The sequence below is a fragment of the Uranotaenia lowii genome, chromosome 2 (genome assembly GCF_029784155.1).
Source record: "Uranotaenia lowii strain MFRU-FL chromosome 2, ASM2978415v1, whole genome shotgun sequence".
Lineage (NCBI taxonomy): Eukaryota > Metazoa > Arthropoda > Insecta > Diptera > Culicidae > Uranotaenia > Uranotaenia lowii.
In genome coordinates, this window is record NC_073692.1 from 59,801,111 (window position 1) to 59,818,492 (window position 17,382).

At 36.6% G+C, this 17,382-nt stretch overlaps 1 protein-coding gene across 1 annotated transcript; it reads right to left on the reverse strand.

Moving 5' to 3' along the window:
- Window positions 1-2,731: 2,731 nt before the first annotated feature.
- Window positions 2,732-5,260, reverse strand: LOC129741446 (uncharacterized). Its single transcript, XM_055733178.1, has 3 exons — window positions 5,173-5,260; window positions 4,874-5,053; window positions 2,732-4,803 (listed from the first exon to the last, which is right to left on the reverse strand). The coding sequence occupies exons 1-3, from the start codon at window positions 5,258-5,260 to the stop codon at window positions 3,245-3,247; spliced, it is 1,827 nt and encodes a 608-aa protein (XP_055589153.1). The 3' UTR covers window positions 2,732-3,244.
- Window positions 5,261-17,382: the final 12,122 nt, after the last annotated feature.

The window sequence follows — 17,382 nt, forward strand, 5'->3', positions numbered from 1 at the left end:
ATTTTTGTCATTTTTGTCATTTTTGTCATTTTTGTCATTTTTGTCATTTTTGTCATTTTTGTCATTTTTGTCATTTTTGTCATTTTTGTCATTTTTGTCATTTTTGTCATTTTTGTCATTTTTGTCATTTTTGTCATTTTTGTCATTTTTGTCATTTTTGTCATTTTTGTCATTTTGTCATTTTTGTCATTTTCGTCAATTTTGTGATTTTTGTGATTTTTGTCATTTTTGTCATTTTTGTCATTTTTGTCATTTTTGTCATTTTTGTCATTTTTGTCATTTTTGTCATTTTTGTCATTTTTGTCATTTTTGTCATTTTTGTCATTTTTGTCATTTTTGTCATTTTTGTCATTTTTGTCATTTTTGTCATTTTTGTCATTTTTGTCATTTTTGTCATTTTTGTCATTTTTGTCATTTTTGTCATTTTTGTCATTTTTGTCATTTTTGTCATTTTTGTCATTTTTGTCATTTTTGTCATTTTTGTCATTTTTGTCATTTTTGTCATTTTTGTCATTTTTGTCATTTTTGTCATTTTTGTCATTTTTGTCATTTTTGTCATTTTTGTCATTTTTGTCATTTTTGTCATTTTTGTCATTTTTGTCATTTTTGTCATTTTTGTCATTTTTGTCATTTTTGTCATTTTTGTCATTTTTGTCATTTTTGTCATTTTTGTCATTTTTGTCATTTTTGTCATTTTTGTCATTTTTGTCATTTTTGTCATTTTTGTCATTTTTGTCATTTTTGTCATTTTTGTCATTTTTGTCATTTTTGTCATTTTTGTCATTTTTGTCATATTTGTCATTTTTGTCATTTTTGTCATTTTTGTCATTTTTGTCATTTTTGTCATTTTTGTCATTTTTGTCATTTTTGTCATTTTTGTCATTTTTGTCATTTTTGTCATTTTTGTCATTTTTGTCATTTTTGTCATTTTTGTCATTTTTGTCATTTTTGTCATATTTGTCATTTTTGTCATATTTGTCATTTTTGTCATTTTTGTCATTTTTGTCATTTTTGTCATTTTTGTCATTTTTGTCATATTTGTCATTTTTGTCATTTTTGTCATTTTTGTCATTTTTGTCATTTTTGTCATTTTTGTCATTTTTGTCATTTTTGTCATTTTTGTCATTTTTGTCATTTTTGTCATTTTTGTCATTTTTGACATTTTTACCATTTTTGTCATTTTTGTCATTTTTGTCATTTTTGTCATTTTTGTCATTTTTGTCATTTTTGTCATTTTTGTCATTTTTGTCATTTTTGTCATTTTTGTCATTTTTGTCATTTTTGTCATTTTTGTCATTTTTGTCATTTTTGTCATTTTTGTCATTTTTGTCATTTTTGTCATTTTTGTCATTTTTGTCATTTTTGTCATTTTTGTCATTTTTGTCATTTTTGTCATTTTTGTCATTTTTGTCATTTTTGTCATTTTTGTCATTTTTGTCATTTTTGTCATTTTTGTCATTTTTGTCATTTTTGTCATTTTTGTCATTTTTGTCATTTTTGTCATTTTTGTCATTTTTGTCATTTTTGTCATTTTTGTCATTTTTGTCATTTTTGTCATTTTTGTCATTTTTGTCATTTTTGTCATTTTTGTCATTTTTGTCATTTTTGTCATTTTTGTCATTTTTGTCATTTTTGTCATTTTTGTCATTTTTGTCATTTTTGTCATTTTTGTCATTTTTGTCATTTTTGTCATTTTTGTCATTTTTGTCATTTTTGTCATTTTTGTCATTTTTGTCATTTTTGTCATTTTTGTCATTTTTGTCATTTTTGTCATTTTTGTCATTTTTGTCATTTTTGTCATTTTTGTCATTTTTGTCATTTTTGTCATTTTTGTCATTTTTGTCATTTTTGTCATTTTTGTCATTTTTGTCATTTTTGTCATTTTTGTCATTTTTGTCATTTTTGTCATTTTTGTCATTTTTGTCATTTTTGTCATTTTTGTCATTTTTGTCATTTTTGTCATTTTTGTCATTTTTGTCATTTTTGTCATTTTTGTCATTTTTGTCATTTTTGTCATTTTTGTCATTTTTGTCATTTTTGTCATTTTTGTCATTTTTTTCATTTTTGTCATTTTTGTCATTTTTGTCATTTTTGTCATTTTTGTCATTTTTGTCATTTTTGTCATTTTTGTCATTTTTGTCATTTTTGTCATTTTTGTCATTTTTGTCATTTTTGTCATTTTTGTCATTTTTGTCATTTTTGTCATTTTTGTCATTTTTGTCATTTTTGTAGTTTTTGTAATTTTTGTAATTTTTGTAATTTTTGTAAATTTTGGTATTTTGGTCAATTTAGTAATTTTTGATATTTTTGTAAATTTTGGTATTTTGGTCAATTTAGTAATTTTTGATATTTTTGTAATTTTTGTAGTTTTTGTCATTTTTGTCATTTTGTCATTTTTGTAATTTTTTTAATTTCTGTAATTTTTGTCATTTTTGTGATTTTTTGTTTTTTTTTTTTGTCATTTTTATTTTTGTCGCTCCCTTGAATTTTTGTTTTGACTTAAACCCGTTGGTGAAGTGATATATGACATTGAGAATAATTTATTGCAATAAATAGACTTTATTTCAAATGCTGTCAGTTTTTTGCTAAAAACATAACTTAAAATTTTATTTATTCAGTTAACATGACATAGTTCAGTTATGGGTATTGTTTAAAGGATAATAATAGTTTGCAAAACTGCAAATTGTTCTAGAGGAGTATATTTTCTATAAGATGCGACTTAGAGTAATAAATATAATTTTACCTTGTCCTTGAATGGCCCCACATTATTTGTATGCTTCTGAATATAAGTCATAATAACTAGATTTTTTATAACTATAATAAATGCACTGACGTAAGATGTAAATGGAAGAATAATAAATACAGTCGTTTGCGAATGAAACAGTGAGTAAGTGAGTGTTTGACGCAAAAATCGTCATTACATGTATGCCTAATAGGGTACCCATTAGGTGAGACAAACAGACACAGACAGATCCCATTAGTTGGGTTACCACATTCTCTGGAGACGATTTCTGGATAAACCAGGGGAAATCTCCTCCGAAGAATCACTGAATAAATAATTCACACTAAATCTAGCTGGAACGCCTCATTTACTTAGCATTTATGGCCTTGATTTGAAAATAAGCTGTCGCCACTCTATGGTTTTCCCTTCAAGGAGAAAAACGCAGGTATGAAATCTTTCTCTCTTTGTTGTGTTTCCTGCTTCTGAACGAAAAAGGTACAGCTTGAGGTAGGTAATTCTAAACTAGCTGCATTCAACCGTATCATCGCAGTACTTCGGACAGTTGTACATACTGGTTGGCACGCAAATTTCTCCATTAAAAATGTAATTGCTCGAGCAAGAGAGCAGTGTCTTTTTAGTATCGATGCAGAAGAAATAATTCTGGCAACCACTGTCGTAGTCGGTTTCAAAGCCACTCTTGGAACAACTGGGATTGCATTTCCGGGGTAGACAATTGAGATAGGGATTAGAGGCCGCACTCCCTACTGGACATTTATAAACATCTTGAGAAACGCAACTGTGACCGTTATAAATTTTGCTTCCTCGACAAGTGAGCGTTTGTAGCCTTTCGCCTCCTTGACAGTAGTAATAACTCCGACAGGCACTCTGAAGATCCTGGTGATATCCGTCAGATTTCCCGGAACACATAATGTCATCTTCACATATAGTATCTTCCTGACGATCGGAACATTGACCACCGATGAAAATTAGCCCTGGTTTGCAGAGGTAGGAAGTTTTGCTTCCTTCTGAGCACTGGAAGTAAGACCGACAACTCCCACTAAAGTCTCGATAGAATCCATTCGCCTTATTTGCACACGAATCAGAATTTTCAGACGGACAAGAGTAAGACGATGATTGCACGCAATTTTCTCCATCAAACACTTGATTTGCAGGGCATCGAAGAATGGTTTTGAATCCGTTGAAGCAATAGAAAAAGTTAGAACACTTCGATTGATCCGAGAAATCCTGGTAAAATCCAGCCGAACGAAGACTGCAGTCGTTGGAGTATCCCACCTCTTGACAAAAGTCATTACCAGGATCCTCAGTACACACATTTTGAACCGGATCAAAAATGAACCCACTCGGACAGGAAAAACTGTCCACTGTTTTAAAGTTTTCACACTTCACGAAATAAGAACATCCTTTCCTGGGATCATTATACAGTCCATCGTTCTTTTTATCACAAATATCGCCCGGAAGTGCCATTCGCGGACAGTGGTACAAAAACTCGGGAACACACTGAGCTCCATTAAAAACAGTTCCTTTTGAACAGTCCATTCTCGCCATCTTTCGCCCGTCCTTGCATTTCACATAACTTTTGCAGTTTTTAGATAGCGGGTCCAAGTATAAACCTTCTGGTAATGCCGCACATATATCATCACTTTCATCCATCGTATTACTTGCGCAACCCGGTAAACCCAATCCACTTGAGAAAACACAGCGCTTCATTCGCTCATCATATGCGTATCCCTCTGGACATTCCAACACTTCAACAACACTGCTATCCCCACACACCAGCACCTTCTGGCATTGATCATCCTCTAGCACGTGGAATCCATCTCCCCTGCCATAACAACGATCATCGCTTGGGATGGGAATGCCAATAGCTTCATCCACCGGACTAGCACAGGTCACTTCCTGCCGCGGCGCGCATTCGATTCCATCAAACAAGGTCCCGAGTGGACAGTTGTCAACCTTCACCAAATTTCCTCCGCTACACTCGTAAAATCGGCGACACGCTTGAGTAGTGTCGGCATAAGCCCCATCCGTTTTTCCGGTACACAACAGATCGTAACATGTTCCTAAAATACAATGAATGAATTCCACAAGACTTTTTGATTTCTTCGATTCAACACAAGTTCGATAACCCACCTTCATTTCTAACACACTTCTGCTGACGATAGTCGAAATACGCTCCGTCGCCACATTTGTATCGTATCGGTTGACGATGGTAGCAGCGATAGTACGTTGAACACCCGGAGGACGGAACTGCGTACAAGAAATCATCCCGGTGGGTGCACCGGATCTGCACGGCCTCGGTTTGGGGTAGTCCTGGAACGAGGGGAATTCAAAAGTCTAAATTACTTGCGATCTTGGAGAAAGTTGATCATTGAAGCTAATAGTTGAATAAGAATATCTTAGATATAGTTTTGAGCCATGATGTGGTATACTGCAAGCAACGTTAAGGTTGGCCTCACAGTAGCGATCGAGAAGATGGAAAGTTGGATGCTCTACTTGGAGGTGATGATCGACGATCATCTGAGTTTTACGGCCCACGTCGACTACGCCTGCAAAATAGCGGCAATGACGACAGTAACCCTCTCTCGGGTCATGTTGAACAACTCAGCGATCCGCTGCATCAGAAAGAGGGTCCTGGTGAGCGTGATCTCGTTCATTTTGCGTTACGGACCGGCAACCTTGAGCAGGCAGTGTAATCCTCAGAAGCTCTACAGCGTGCAGCGGCTGATGAACCTGCGAGTTATCAGCGCATACCGAACAGTGTCCTCGGTAGCTGCTGATGTTGTGGTGGGGTCAAGCTCATATCGGTCTTGCTAGAGAAAGATATCTTCTTCTACGAGTACAGGCACATGTCCGATGTGCGGAAACATGTCAGAGAGGCATCGATGTCCTATTGGCAGTACCAGTGGGACAGCTCGGAACATGGCCGACGGACCCATCGCGTGATCCCTAACGTGGGATTTTGGATGGATCGGAAACATAGAGAGAAGGATTTCTGCATGAAACGGTACTTGACTGGTCACGGATGCTTTATGCAGTAGCCAACAACATTGTGTGGAGGATGTGTGAGGATGCCAATACTTGGCGCATGGTCAGCGATGGGTTCCACCGGATCATGACTGCCCTGCAGAGGATTTGGAATCAGCACCACTCAGCGACCGGTATATGGTAACTTTTTCGCCGGGGAGCATCTCAGTAGTGTGCGTCCGAACCTAGCAGTAAATAAAATAAGTTATTACCTTCTTCGTATGCCGAGCTACTTGGTACGTCGCGTGCGTGGTATATCTCCACCGTTACCGTCGCGGAGTATCCGAGTAGAACACGCCCTATGTGACGGAGGCTGCAGGGATAAGACTAGACCTTCTTCGCAGTCGAACTCGTAGAGAGAAGAGCCACGGAATACTCTCTGATATAATGACTCCACGTCTTCGCCGGGAATCATCCAAGTTATTTCCTGTGCTGTGACAGGCGCCTGTCCAGGATAAGCTTCTTTCGATCGACACACGGACGGTCAAAGAGGAGAGGGACTCGAGCCAAACCAAGCGGAGCCAAGACCTCAAGTCGTTAGAGGAGAGATCATTGGTCTCTTGCAGTGGTCTCGAACAGAGGCGGAGCGCACGATAGTCGTGGAAATCAAGCGAGCCTCGAGTTACGAGTAAAGAACGGACCTCAAGACGTCAGAGGAGAGGTCCTTAGTCTTTAACTGTAACAAGAGGCAGGGTATATATGTTGGAGTTTTGACTTGAAACCGAGTAAGCCGATAAGCGCAGAAGCGCGGACTTCGTTGCAGGTCTGGATGGGAGTCACGGCCAGAGGCCCCAGGTGGACTTTATGGCGTAGGGGTAAATAGTATCTAGAGTCGACCAATTGCACCCATGGACCCAGAGTAGCTTACTGGGGAGACGCGGTGGCTCGCCGTGTCTTGGAATCCAACTGCTCGGGGACCTGAGAGGTAACATGCCTGAAACCTTGATGTTGTCCGGCCATGAAAACCCCTCTCCCTACCTTTTGACGAAGATACTGAATTACGAATTTGGTAGACACTAGGAAGCAGAAGATCTATCGAGCAGAAGGTCACTCCACTACTGATTCTACTGTAAATTGCCACAACCGATCAGTGGTTAGGCGGGTGGCTGCCGGTTATAACTTGGTAAATTTTTAGGGAAGCTTCGACCGTGGATGATCTTAGTACCATTTGGGTGCGGATAAGTCGGCTTGGATCTGGCCCTGACTTTCGTAATAATTTCAAGCCAACCAAAACGTCGGGGAAACCCAATCACCTCTAAGAGAGAGTGGTCTTCTAAGAAAACCATCAACTAACTGTACGAAGGTGGTCGAAGATAAAAAAAAATCTAAATGAGAATCTCTGGGATAAGCTTCAATGAAAGAAGGGTAATTGTCGGGATAATTACCTTGTACTTTATGCATAAAAAACTAAAGAACAAGGTGATTACCGAAGACCCAAAAAAGCCATCTTAAGCAACTCAATCGTAGGAAACGTCATGTTTCGGATACTTTTCGAAAGTAAAATTTTTATATCTACACATTTGGCGTACTCACGATGTTCACTACTCCGTAGATGATGCCTCAACTTTGTCGCTTAAACCGTAAGGAAAGCACCGTTTCGTTTTTGTTGTGAGCCAGGCACATCCAGTTCCTCAGTGGGAAGAGTCGTACGCAAATCCAATTATATAAACAGGCCTACGTCCGAGTGAGCGACGAGTTATCACTGTTCAACAGAATCTAGGGTGAAATAGTGCAGACACGGTCCTCTTTTCTTAAGGTCTTTCTCCCTCGCTGTCCTTTGGATCCGGCTCTGAGTCACATTTTCTAGTATCTCACATCCAGTATATTCAGTAGACAAATCGAGTGATAAGCAACGTTGCCAGAAGTGGTAACCCAAGCAACCAAAAGTCAGTGAACTATATGTACTCTTTGATGAACTTGAACAACTTTCAAAGATGATTTATATGTACATTAAGGAACTAAAGTCATAAAAAGTGCACAAAAGTTCTCAAAACGGGATTCACAAAGTCCCAAAAAGAGCATTGAGGAGCATTCTGTTTGGCTGTTTGGTTGTCGTAATTTATCGAGTTTGGAATCCGGCGCTTGAAATCATAGCGGCACCATGAACTGAACATTGTAAACAATCAACAGAAGGTGATATGAACTGATGCTTAAGGTGCAATTGAGATAGAGAGAGAGATTTTTTCTCATTTTACGATTTTTTGGAAGCTGAACGAAAGGCTACTGGAAGCAAAATAGAAGGTCAATAAGACCTGTTTTGGAACTTGAAAATATTAATAAGAACTTTAATTTTAATCTGCATAGAACGTATTTCAGATCAATTATGGGTCTGAGTAAGCTGGTTCGCATCCGTTTTATGGGAGTTTTCTTTGCTTGGGAATCGCTTACCGTATAAAGGGTGATACGGTCAAAATTTGGTCAAGGGAAAACCCGTGTAAATTGGTGAAATCGTTTATTTAAAAAGTCCAATTAAATTTCGTTTTCAAGTTTAATTAGTATAAAATTCAGGAAAAATATTCAGTTAGGCTTCCGATTTCCCAAATCCGAATTGCCGGGCCTTAAGCTTAACCCCTGCCATCAGATTTTGTACAGCCACCTTGTCCACCTTTTTCGCCGCAGAAAGCCAGTTTGCCTTGAACTGCTGCTCGTGCTGAGCAGTTTTTTTGGGTCTTCTTTGGGTTCAAGTTCAATCTCATGATGGTTTTATGTCGTTATTGTCAGATTTTGCCAGCAGAAACTCCATTAAAAACGTTTTAAAGTTGCTCAAAAACAATCAAGTGTCTGCAATTTCGAAACAGCTGTATCCACTAAATTGGCCTCAGTTTCTTTTAAAAGAGAAGTATTGGACCGAAAAGTAACAGAAATTGAAGAAAAAAGATGTAGTCACCTAAAATACAGATTGGACGAACGATAAGTTTGAAAAACTGATCAATATCATGGCTGAAAAAAGTGTGCCCAGGCCGCTGGGAGGTACCAAGAATAAAGTAGAATTTTTCTTACAAAAAACGATAAAAAATTTTTTTTCAATTTTTTTCATGAATTAATATAAGATTACCTTCATTTTATTCATAGGAAGTATTTAGATTGAACGAATGGTTTTTGAGATACACGCATTCGTAACTGTCCCATTTCTAAAAGAACTAAGCTTTAGCAAGATGTCAAATCTGGCCAAAACAGTACGGAACAACCGTATTTCTTCAGGAAAGGCAGCAGACGTTTATTCAAACACTCTTTCACGTAAATTTCTTGGTTGACAGTACCGGAAGCTATGAAAATGATGCTTTTCAAGCCACAGGTACAGATGGCTTGCCAAACCAGATATTTCTTCGCGAACTTTGACAATTTCATGTGCTTGAAAATATCTGCTACCTTTCCCCTTCCTTTTGCCGTATAAAACTCCTGTCCCGGAAGCTGCTTGTAGTCGGCTTTGACGTAGGTTTCGTTGTCCAATACCACGCAGTCAAACTTCGTCAGCATCGTCGTGTACAGCCTCCGGGATCGCGCTTTGGCCGTCGTATTTTGTTTATCATCGCGATTTGGAGTCACTACCTTCACAGATAACAGATAGCGAGCCCCGAACAAAAATGTGTTGAAAACGTGTGTGAGAATACCAACCTCAGTTTCAAACCAATTCGTAAGTGGACTAACATCCATAAGATGTCGCTACCAGTACAACAATTTTTTTTCATTTTTTCGACACGCTTAGAAATGAATACTCATCGCTTATCTTCAAGGGGGCCAGTGCAATATATGACAGTAACACATTTTTTTGTGTAATCACTAATCACTAATCACTAATCGTACTTCCACAGCCAGAACTTATGTCTGAGTCCCAAAGAATAATAAGAGTACGTTATTATTCTTCTTGTCTTTGTTTATGCTTTTCATCATTTTAACATAAAAACATTAAAATGAGCAAAAACATAAAATGGTTGGGCCTACCATGGAGCAGAGAACGCAGAGACATCTGGAACACAGGAACAGAAGAAACGTGGACCACCAGTACCATACGTTTCAAATGGGCAGTATCGTTGGAAGCATGCTAAGAAAAATGCTCCTTGATGAAATATCCATGCGTAATGTGAAGCAATTTCACCAATAACTAGGACTTTTCTCCTGCGGCTGGAAATGATTTATTTTGTACACAGAAATCACAAAACTTACAAATAAATTCAATTTGAAAGATATTAAGGTTTCAATGAATGGATTTTGTAGTTCTAAGAATTATTTTTCTTGGTTTAGGATTTCAGTGTACAATCATTTCTGGTCATCGACCAAGGATAAAGCGCCTTTACTCGCTCTTGAAAATAAAAAGAGAAACGGAAAACATTAATCGAACATAAAACCTTTCGAGGTTGGTTAACAGCTCGAAAGGTTTTTTTTCAAATATTTAATCCTTATAAAAGAGATGTATCCATTATATTACCTTAAAAGCGCACCATTAATCGTCTGCTTTCAATTTTTAAAGTAAATTTCTTACTTAAGATATAATTATTAACAATTGAATGTGCAAGAAAATTTTATTCTAAATCTGAATTTCGACTGTTTTTAAAAGATAAAACAAACTCTTTATTAAAAATACCCTATTGCATGAGTTAAGAATAATTATCATTGTGCAGCCAGTCTCCTTTAGCCGTAGGGAATCGAGAAATCCGGAAGTGCTTTTAAATTTTTGAAAATTTGAAAATTTTGCAATGGCATAGCCAATCATTCCTAGAGCTCTATCAGGAAATGGCTAAAGAAAATAGTCATAGTAAGATAGAAACAGGCAACGTTTATGATCGAAAAAACAAGCGTAGGGAAATCACAACAGAACCAATTTTTTTTGTTGGATCGTTAGCAGTTTACGTTTAAGCATGTTAATAATAATTGCTCAATTTGCTACTTCTTTTGTGTCAAAGGTTTCAATTTCCGAGAATTATTTCAAGCACAAAAAATGCGTGAGCTCTAAATGGTCACGCCTTGTATAAAATCCACTGATAAAAGCATTAATCTGCATTTGCCCTGTTATCGAAAAGTTACATCCAATCACAGCACTCCGAATAGTTTCAAACTCACGCGCACACAAAAGCACAATTTGAAAAAAAAACTTACCAGCAACTAGAAATTAAAATATAGATCTATAAAACGATTGAATGTCAAACATATTGTTACTTATGTAATGATTTTTAACAACCTAAAAATGAATTAATGGACCACGTTTCGGGAAAAATAGCTGAAACGTGCAATCATTTTTCCGTTATCGACTCTCGTGAATGTATCTATTAAAACCGGAAGATTTCCATGAGAAATCTTCCACAAATAATTCCTTTTACGTAAAATAAGTATCATGGAACGGACTCACCAAATAGTTTTTGGACATGGTAGTTGGTGAACCTGTTTCCCGTCAGCTCTTGGCCGGTTTCCGCTCGGTGCAGCACATAGAAGAAACGTTGTCCAAACTGTTTATGTCGCTGGAGGGGGGCGCAACTCTCAATATTTAACACTCGATCACACTTAACGAATGAAGGCACTCCCGAATATTCGATATTTCAAAAGTTACCACATTTCAATTCGATTTTACCACTTGAATATTAAAAACATAATTTTGAATGACGGAGAGAAAATAAAACGCGTCCGTTGCCATCCAATCATGGCCTACTCCTCCACAGTAACACATTTTTTTGTGTAATAAATTTAAAAACATCATGATTTAAAAGAATTCAAATCATATTCCAATCACACTTAAATCGCTGTCATATGCCTTGTTGTATCAATATTGGCGCTGAATTGAAAGTTGAATTCCAAGTTTTGGAGTATGGACTGGAATTTTACTATCGGTAAATAGTTTTCTAAAACAGAAAATGTGAACATAAATGTTATAAATTATGGGTCGATATTCCGGTTGATGTTACCCATAGTAAAATCCCAGTCCATACTCCAAAACTTGGAATTCAACTTTCAATTCAGCGCCAATATTGATACAAGAAGGCATATGACAGCGATTTAAGTGTGATTGGAATATGATTTGCATTTTTTTTAAATCGTGATGTTTTTAAATTTTTTTACATAAAACATGTGTTAAGGCAGAAACACAATACAGCGTCGGTCGTCGCGTCACGTCAGCGGTCAACGCTGTCGATAAGTACTAAAACGCGGACGCGACGCACCCGACGATTTTTGCATCACAATTCAGCGTCATCTAGCGAGATCTAAGATGTCTCTTGACGCTGAATTGTGATGCAAAAATCGTCGGGTGCGTCGCGTCCGCGTTTTAGTACTTATCGACAGCGTTGACCGCTGACGTGACGCGACGACCGACGCTGTATTGTGTTTCTGCCTTTACTGTCATATATTGCACTGGCCTCCTTTAAGATAAGCTATTATGCATGCAGAAAAAATCCAAAATATGAGCGCTAATAATCATAGCAGCCTTGCCTACTAGCGACACGTCGCATACGTCGCGACGTTGAAAATAATAACGACGCACCTCACTTCCATCTGTACCGTTGAGCCGTCAACACGTACGCCGGAGCATCGTATCGTTGCTGTGTACCTGCAGGAACATTTTACATTATTTATTTTTTTTTCCTTACCTGTTTTTCAATCAGCACTTTTCAGTGCTAAAATTATTTTCATTTTCTTTTATTCATATTTTCTCTTTTCTTTCCAGCATGGGGAAGTCATCGGCTGGCTCAAGGGCTGGTAGAAAGCGTATTGCCGAAACTAATTCAGGTCCATCGCCCAAAAAAGTTGAAATTTCCAACTCATTCGATGTCCTTCATAACATCGGTGATGAGGAAATATTCATATTTAATTCTGATAAGAGTACTAAGAAACCTTCTTCTTCTTATACTCTTAAAAACGAAAAGATTCCACCAATAACGGTCACGATTCCTGACTTCAATGCCTTTCGAAAAGAAATCGTCACTTCCGTTAAGGATGTGAAGATTTCTTTTCAGATCGGTCGAGGGGAACTGCTCGTATATTGGCGGAATCTTTTAATGATTTTCAAAAAATTTTAAATTATTTGAATAATAAAAAACATCAATTTTTTACTTACGACACTAGAAGTGATCGTTCATTTAAAGTTGTGCTTCGTGGTCTCACCGGCGATCAGACACCGGATGAGATCACAGCTGAATTAAATTCTTTGTTAGGTTTTTCTCCAATTCAAGTAATTCAAATGAGGAAAAGAACCAACACGAATAATACCAGTAGTGTTGGTTTTGCTCCTGAGCTTTATTTGATCCATTTTAAAAAGGATCAGGTCAATAATTTGCAAATTTTGGAAAAGGCTCGTCTTATGTTTCATTGTCGAGTAAAATTTGAACCTTTTCGTAAATCCCATACCAATTTTTTACAAAATATTACGCAATGTCGTCGTTGTCAAGCTTTTTGTCATGGCACTAAAAATTGTAGAATGAATGCCAGATGCATGTTTTGCGGCTCATTCGATCATGAAAAATCTAAATGCCTTTTTGGTGGTGATAAGCCAAAAACAGAATTTTTTAAGTGTGCGAATTGCGCAGGTAATCATTCCTCGAACTCTCTAGAATGTCCCGTTAGGGCAAAAATTGTTGCTTCTAGGAAAAATCCCAAAGTTTCCAGAAAAGTTTCTTCTCCTCCTTCCTCTTTTTCGTCTTCACACGTCAGACCGGCAAACAACCTGCCTGTTCGCAGTCAGCCTCGGCCTACATTGGAATCACGGCTGGGTAATACCCGAAGTGATTTTAATGTTACCTGGGCTGATTCTGCGCCACAGACTCGTTGTTTATCGTTCTCAGAGGTGGTTGAAAATGGGTTGCCCTCTCCAGGTTTAACTAATAAAAATGGGAAAAAACCAAGTCTCAACGTTCACGCGAAGGCTTGGGAAAATCCCCGAAATTCAAATACTTTTTCTTCTCCTTCATTTGCTGATCCTAACAATTTTGTTGATTTGGGTGAGATTACTGAGGAAAAATTAAAATTTTTGCATCAAAATTTAATGGAAATGATGCAACTTATGTTGAAAGCAAATTCAATGTTTGAAGCTTTCCAAACTTCTTTTAATTATGCTAACAAAATTATTATGACTTTACGATTCCCTCATGGATCCAAATAGATGTTTAAATATTATGAATTGGAACGCTAGATCTTTGCTGGCTAACCAAGACGAGTTCTTTTTATTTTTGAAAACTCAAAACATACATATTGCTGCCATCACTGAAACTTTTTTAAAGCCAGACAATAACTTGAAAAGCAATGCTTTCTTTAAAATTTTACGAAATGATCGACTTGATCGACAAGGTGGGGGTGTAGCTATTGTCATCAATACTCGTCTCAAATTTAGACTTCTTCCTTCTTTCAATACAAAAGTCTTAGAAACAATTGGAATTGAATTAGAAACTTCTATGGGGAAAATTATAATTGTTGCCGCATATTTGCCTTTCCAATGCAGCGGTGAACAGAAAAATTTTTTGAAGGGAGATTTACAAAAACTCACCAGAAATAAATCTAAATTTTTTATTATTGGTGACTTTAATGCAAAACACCGATCTTGGAATAATATTTCATCAAATTCAAATGGGAATATTTTATTTAACGACTGCTCTGCAGGTTATTATACTGTTGAATATCCTAATGGGCATACTTGTTTTTCTTCAATTAGAAATCCCTCCACAATTGATTTGGTTCTAACGGATTTAGGCGAGCATTGTAGTCAATTAGTTACTCATGCGGACCTCGATTCAGACCACCTTCCAGTAACATTTTCTTTATCCCAAAGTCCCATTGAAAACCCTTTAAAATCAACTTTTAACTTTCAAAAGGCTAACTGGGAGCGATATATGAATTTTATTGAACGTAATTTAGATGTAAACGTTCCACTGAATTCAATAGAAGATATTGATTTGGCTGTAGAAAATTTGACAACTGCAATAGTCAATGCTAAAGCCGCTTCAATACCTAAAGTTAAACATAAATTCAATCAACCTTTGATCGATGATGATCTTCAGTTTTTGATACGACTGAAAAACATTCGTCGACGCCAATATCAACGTACTAGAGATCCTTATTTGAAATTAATTTATTGCGACCTTCAAAAAGAGATCAAACGTCGTTTAAATTTCATTCGTAATGAAAATTTTGCTAAAGCAGTAGAGGATATAAAACCCTACTCAAAGCCATTTTGGAAATTAACTAAAATTTTGAAAAAGCCCCAGAAGCCAATTCCTACTTTGAAAGATGGGGATAAACTTCTTTTAACTAATTCAGAAAAGGCTCAAAAATTAGCCCAACAATTTGAGTCTGCTCATGATTTTAATTTAAACGTTGTAAGTCCAATTGATGCTCAAATTTCCCTAGAATTTGATGATATTCTTTCTAAGCAAAATGTGTTTGAAAGTTCTTGTGAGACAAATATTGATGAACTTAAATTGATTTTCAAAAAATTTAAAAATATGAAAGCTCCAGGGGAAGATGGGATTTTCTATATTCTTCTTAAAAAGTTGCCTGAAAGCACTTTAAATTTTTTAGTTAAAATTTTCAACAAATGTTTTCACTTGGCCTATTTTCCCAATAAATGGAAAAATGCCAAAGTAACTCCAATTTTGAAACCTGGAAAAAGTGCTTCAGAGCCTTCAAGTTATCGACCAATTAGTTTGCTTCCATCTTTAAGTAAACTATTTGAGAGAGTTATTTTGAATAGAATGATGATTCACATTAATCAGAATTCTATTTTCCCTGATGAACAATTTGGTTTTCGTCATGGACATTCTACTACACATCAACTTTTGAGTGTAACTAATATGATTAACGCTAGCAAATCTGAAGGTTATTCAACTGGTGTTGCTCTTCTTGATATTGAAAAAGCTTTTGACAGTGTTTGGCACAAAGGTTTAGTAGCTAAATTAGCTCGATTTGATTTTCCTGTATATCTCACCAAAATTATTCAAAATTATTTGACTAGCCGAACCTTACAAGTAAGCTATCAAAATTCATGCTCTGAAAGGACACCCATTAGAGCTGGTGTCCCTCAGGGCAGTATACTTGGGCCAATTTTATACAATATTTTTACTTCCGATCAGGAAATGTACCAGAAGGAAAAGGTAGAAGATTATTTGCTGATGATACTTTGCTTTCAGCAAAAGGTCGAAATTTACGGGTGGTACGCAGTAGATTGCAACAAAATTTAAATTCCTTTTTGAATTACTTGAAAATGTGGAAAATTTCTCCTAACGCTTCCAAAACTCAACTTATTTTATTTCCCCATAAGCCAAGAGCAAACTTTTTAAAACCTAATGAAAATCATTCCATAACTTTTAATGGGGTTTCATTAGAATGGTCTGATCACGTGAAGTACTTGGGACTTACACTTGATCGGAATCTTACTTTTAAAAATCACATTGAAGATATTCAATCTAAATGTAATAAATACACTAAATCTCTTTATTCTCTCATCAACAGGAAATCCCGGTTGTGCCTGCGAAACAAGATGCTCATCTACAAACAAGCGGCGCTATACACATAATATGAGTATTAATTTATAAGCGTGTCGAAAAAAGGAAATAAATAAGTGTACTGGTAGCGACATCTCATGGATGTTAGTCCACTTACGAATTGGTTTGAATCTTAGGTTGGTAATCTCACACACGTCTTGAGCTCCAGCCCGAACTCTGTTCTCTGTGCTACCTTCTTGTAAGTCGATAGTCCGGCTCGTTTTTTGGCTCTATGCACGGTTGTAGACGATACACCCAGCTTATTTGCGGCATCTTGGAGAGAGAGGTTAGGGTTTCGCTTGAAACTACCGGCAACTCTTTTTGTCGTCTCAGCGGCTTCCGGTTTTCGATTTCCCCCCGATCCAAACTTCTTGGCCGTCGAAACGTTCCCCAAACACTTTAATTACATTTGTAACGGTTGATTTGGCAACTTTTAGCGATTTTGCCAGCTTTGCGTGCGAGTAGCTCGGATTTTCGCGATGCGCGAGCAAAATTTTGATACGCTGCTCTTCTTCCTTGGACAGCATTTTGACAACTGAAGAGTGAATTCCAAAATCAAAATATGAGCAACATTCTACATACACACACCTTCAAAATGAAAGGTGTTCAGGTTTTCTAAATGCAAAATTGAAAGAAATACATCAAGTTGATATTGACCAAATTTTGACCGTATCACCCTTTAGTCAAATGGTAATTCACGAATGGGAAATGCCCACGGAGTATGGCGCCTTTGAGTAGTAGCGTAAAAATCCTAAGTGCATAGTTGCTAGTTAAGGAGAAGAACGACTCCCTAGTTGTTAAGAGGAGGTTCTCTAGTCACAAAAAGTAGGACAAGGATCAGTGAAAGATTTTGCGATGTTTAGAAAAGATAAATCCGAAAAATCGTCTTGCCATCTGAAAAATCGAAACTGAGGAGTTGATTTCTGATAGATCGTTTTCTTTAATTTAAAAAAAGACCAAAAAGTAACAAATGTGTTCTCCTTCAATATATGGAAGAAAAAATATTTCTAAATCGATTAAATTTACTCAATAAACGGACTAACTTTTTTGCCAAGGTTAGACAAAGCTCTTAGAAATGCTTTTTCGTCGGTATCAGAACTCAAAATCTTAAATCGAAAAATCGCAACTCATGCTAACTCATCAACAATAATTGCAGCA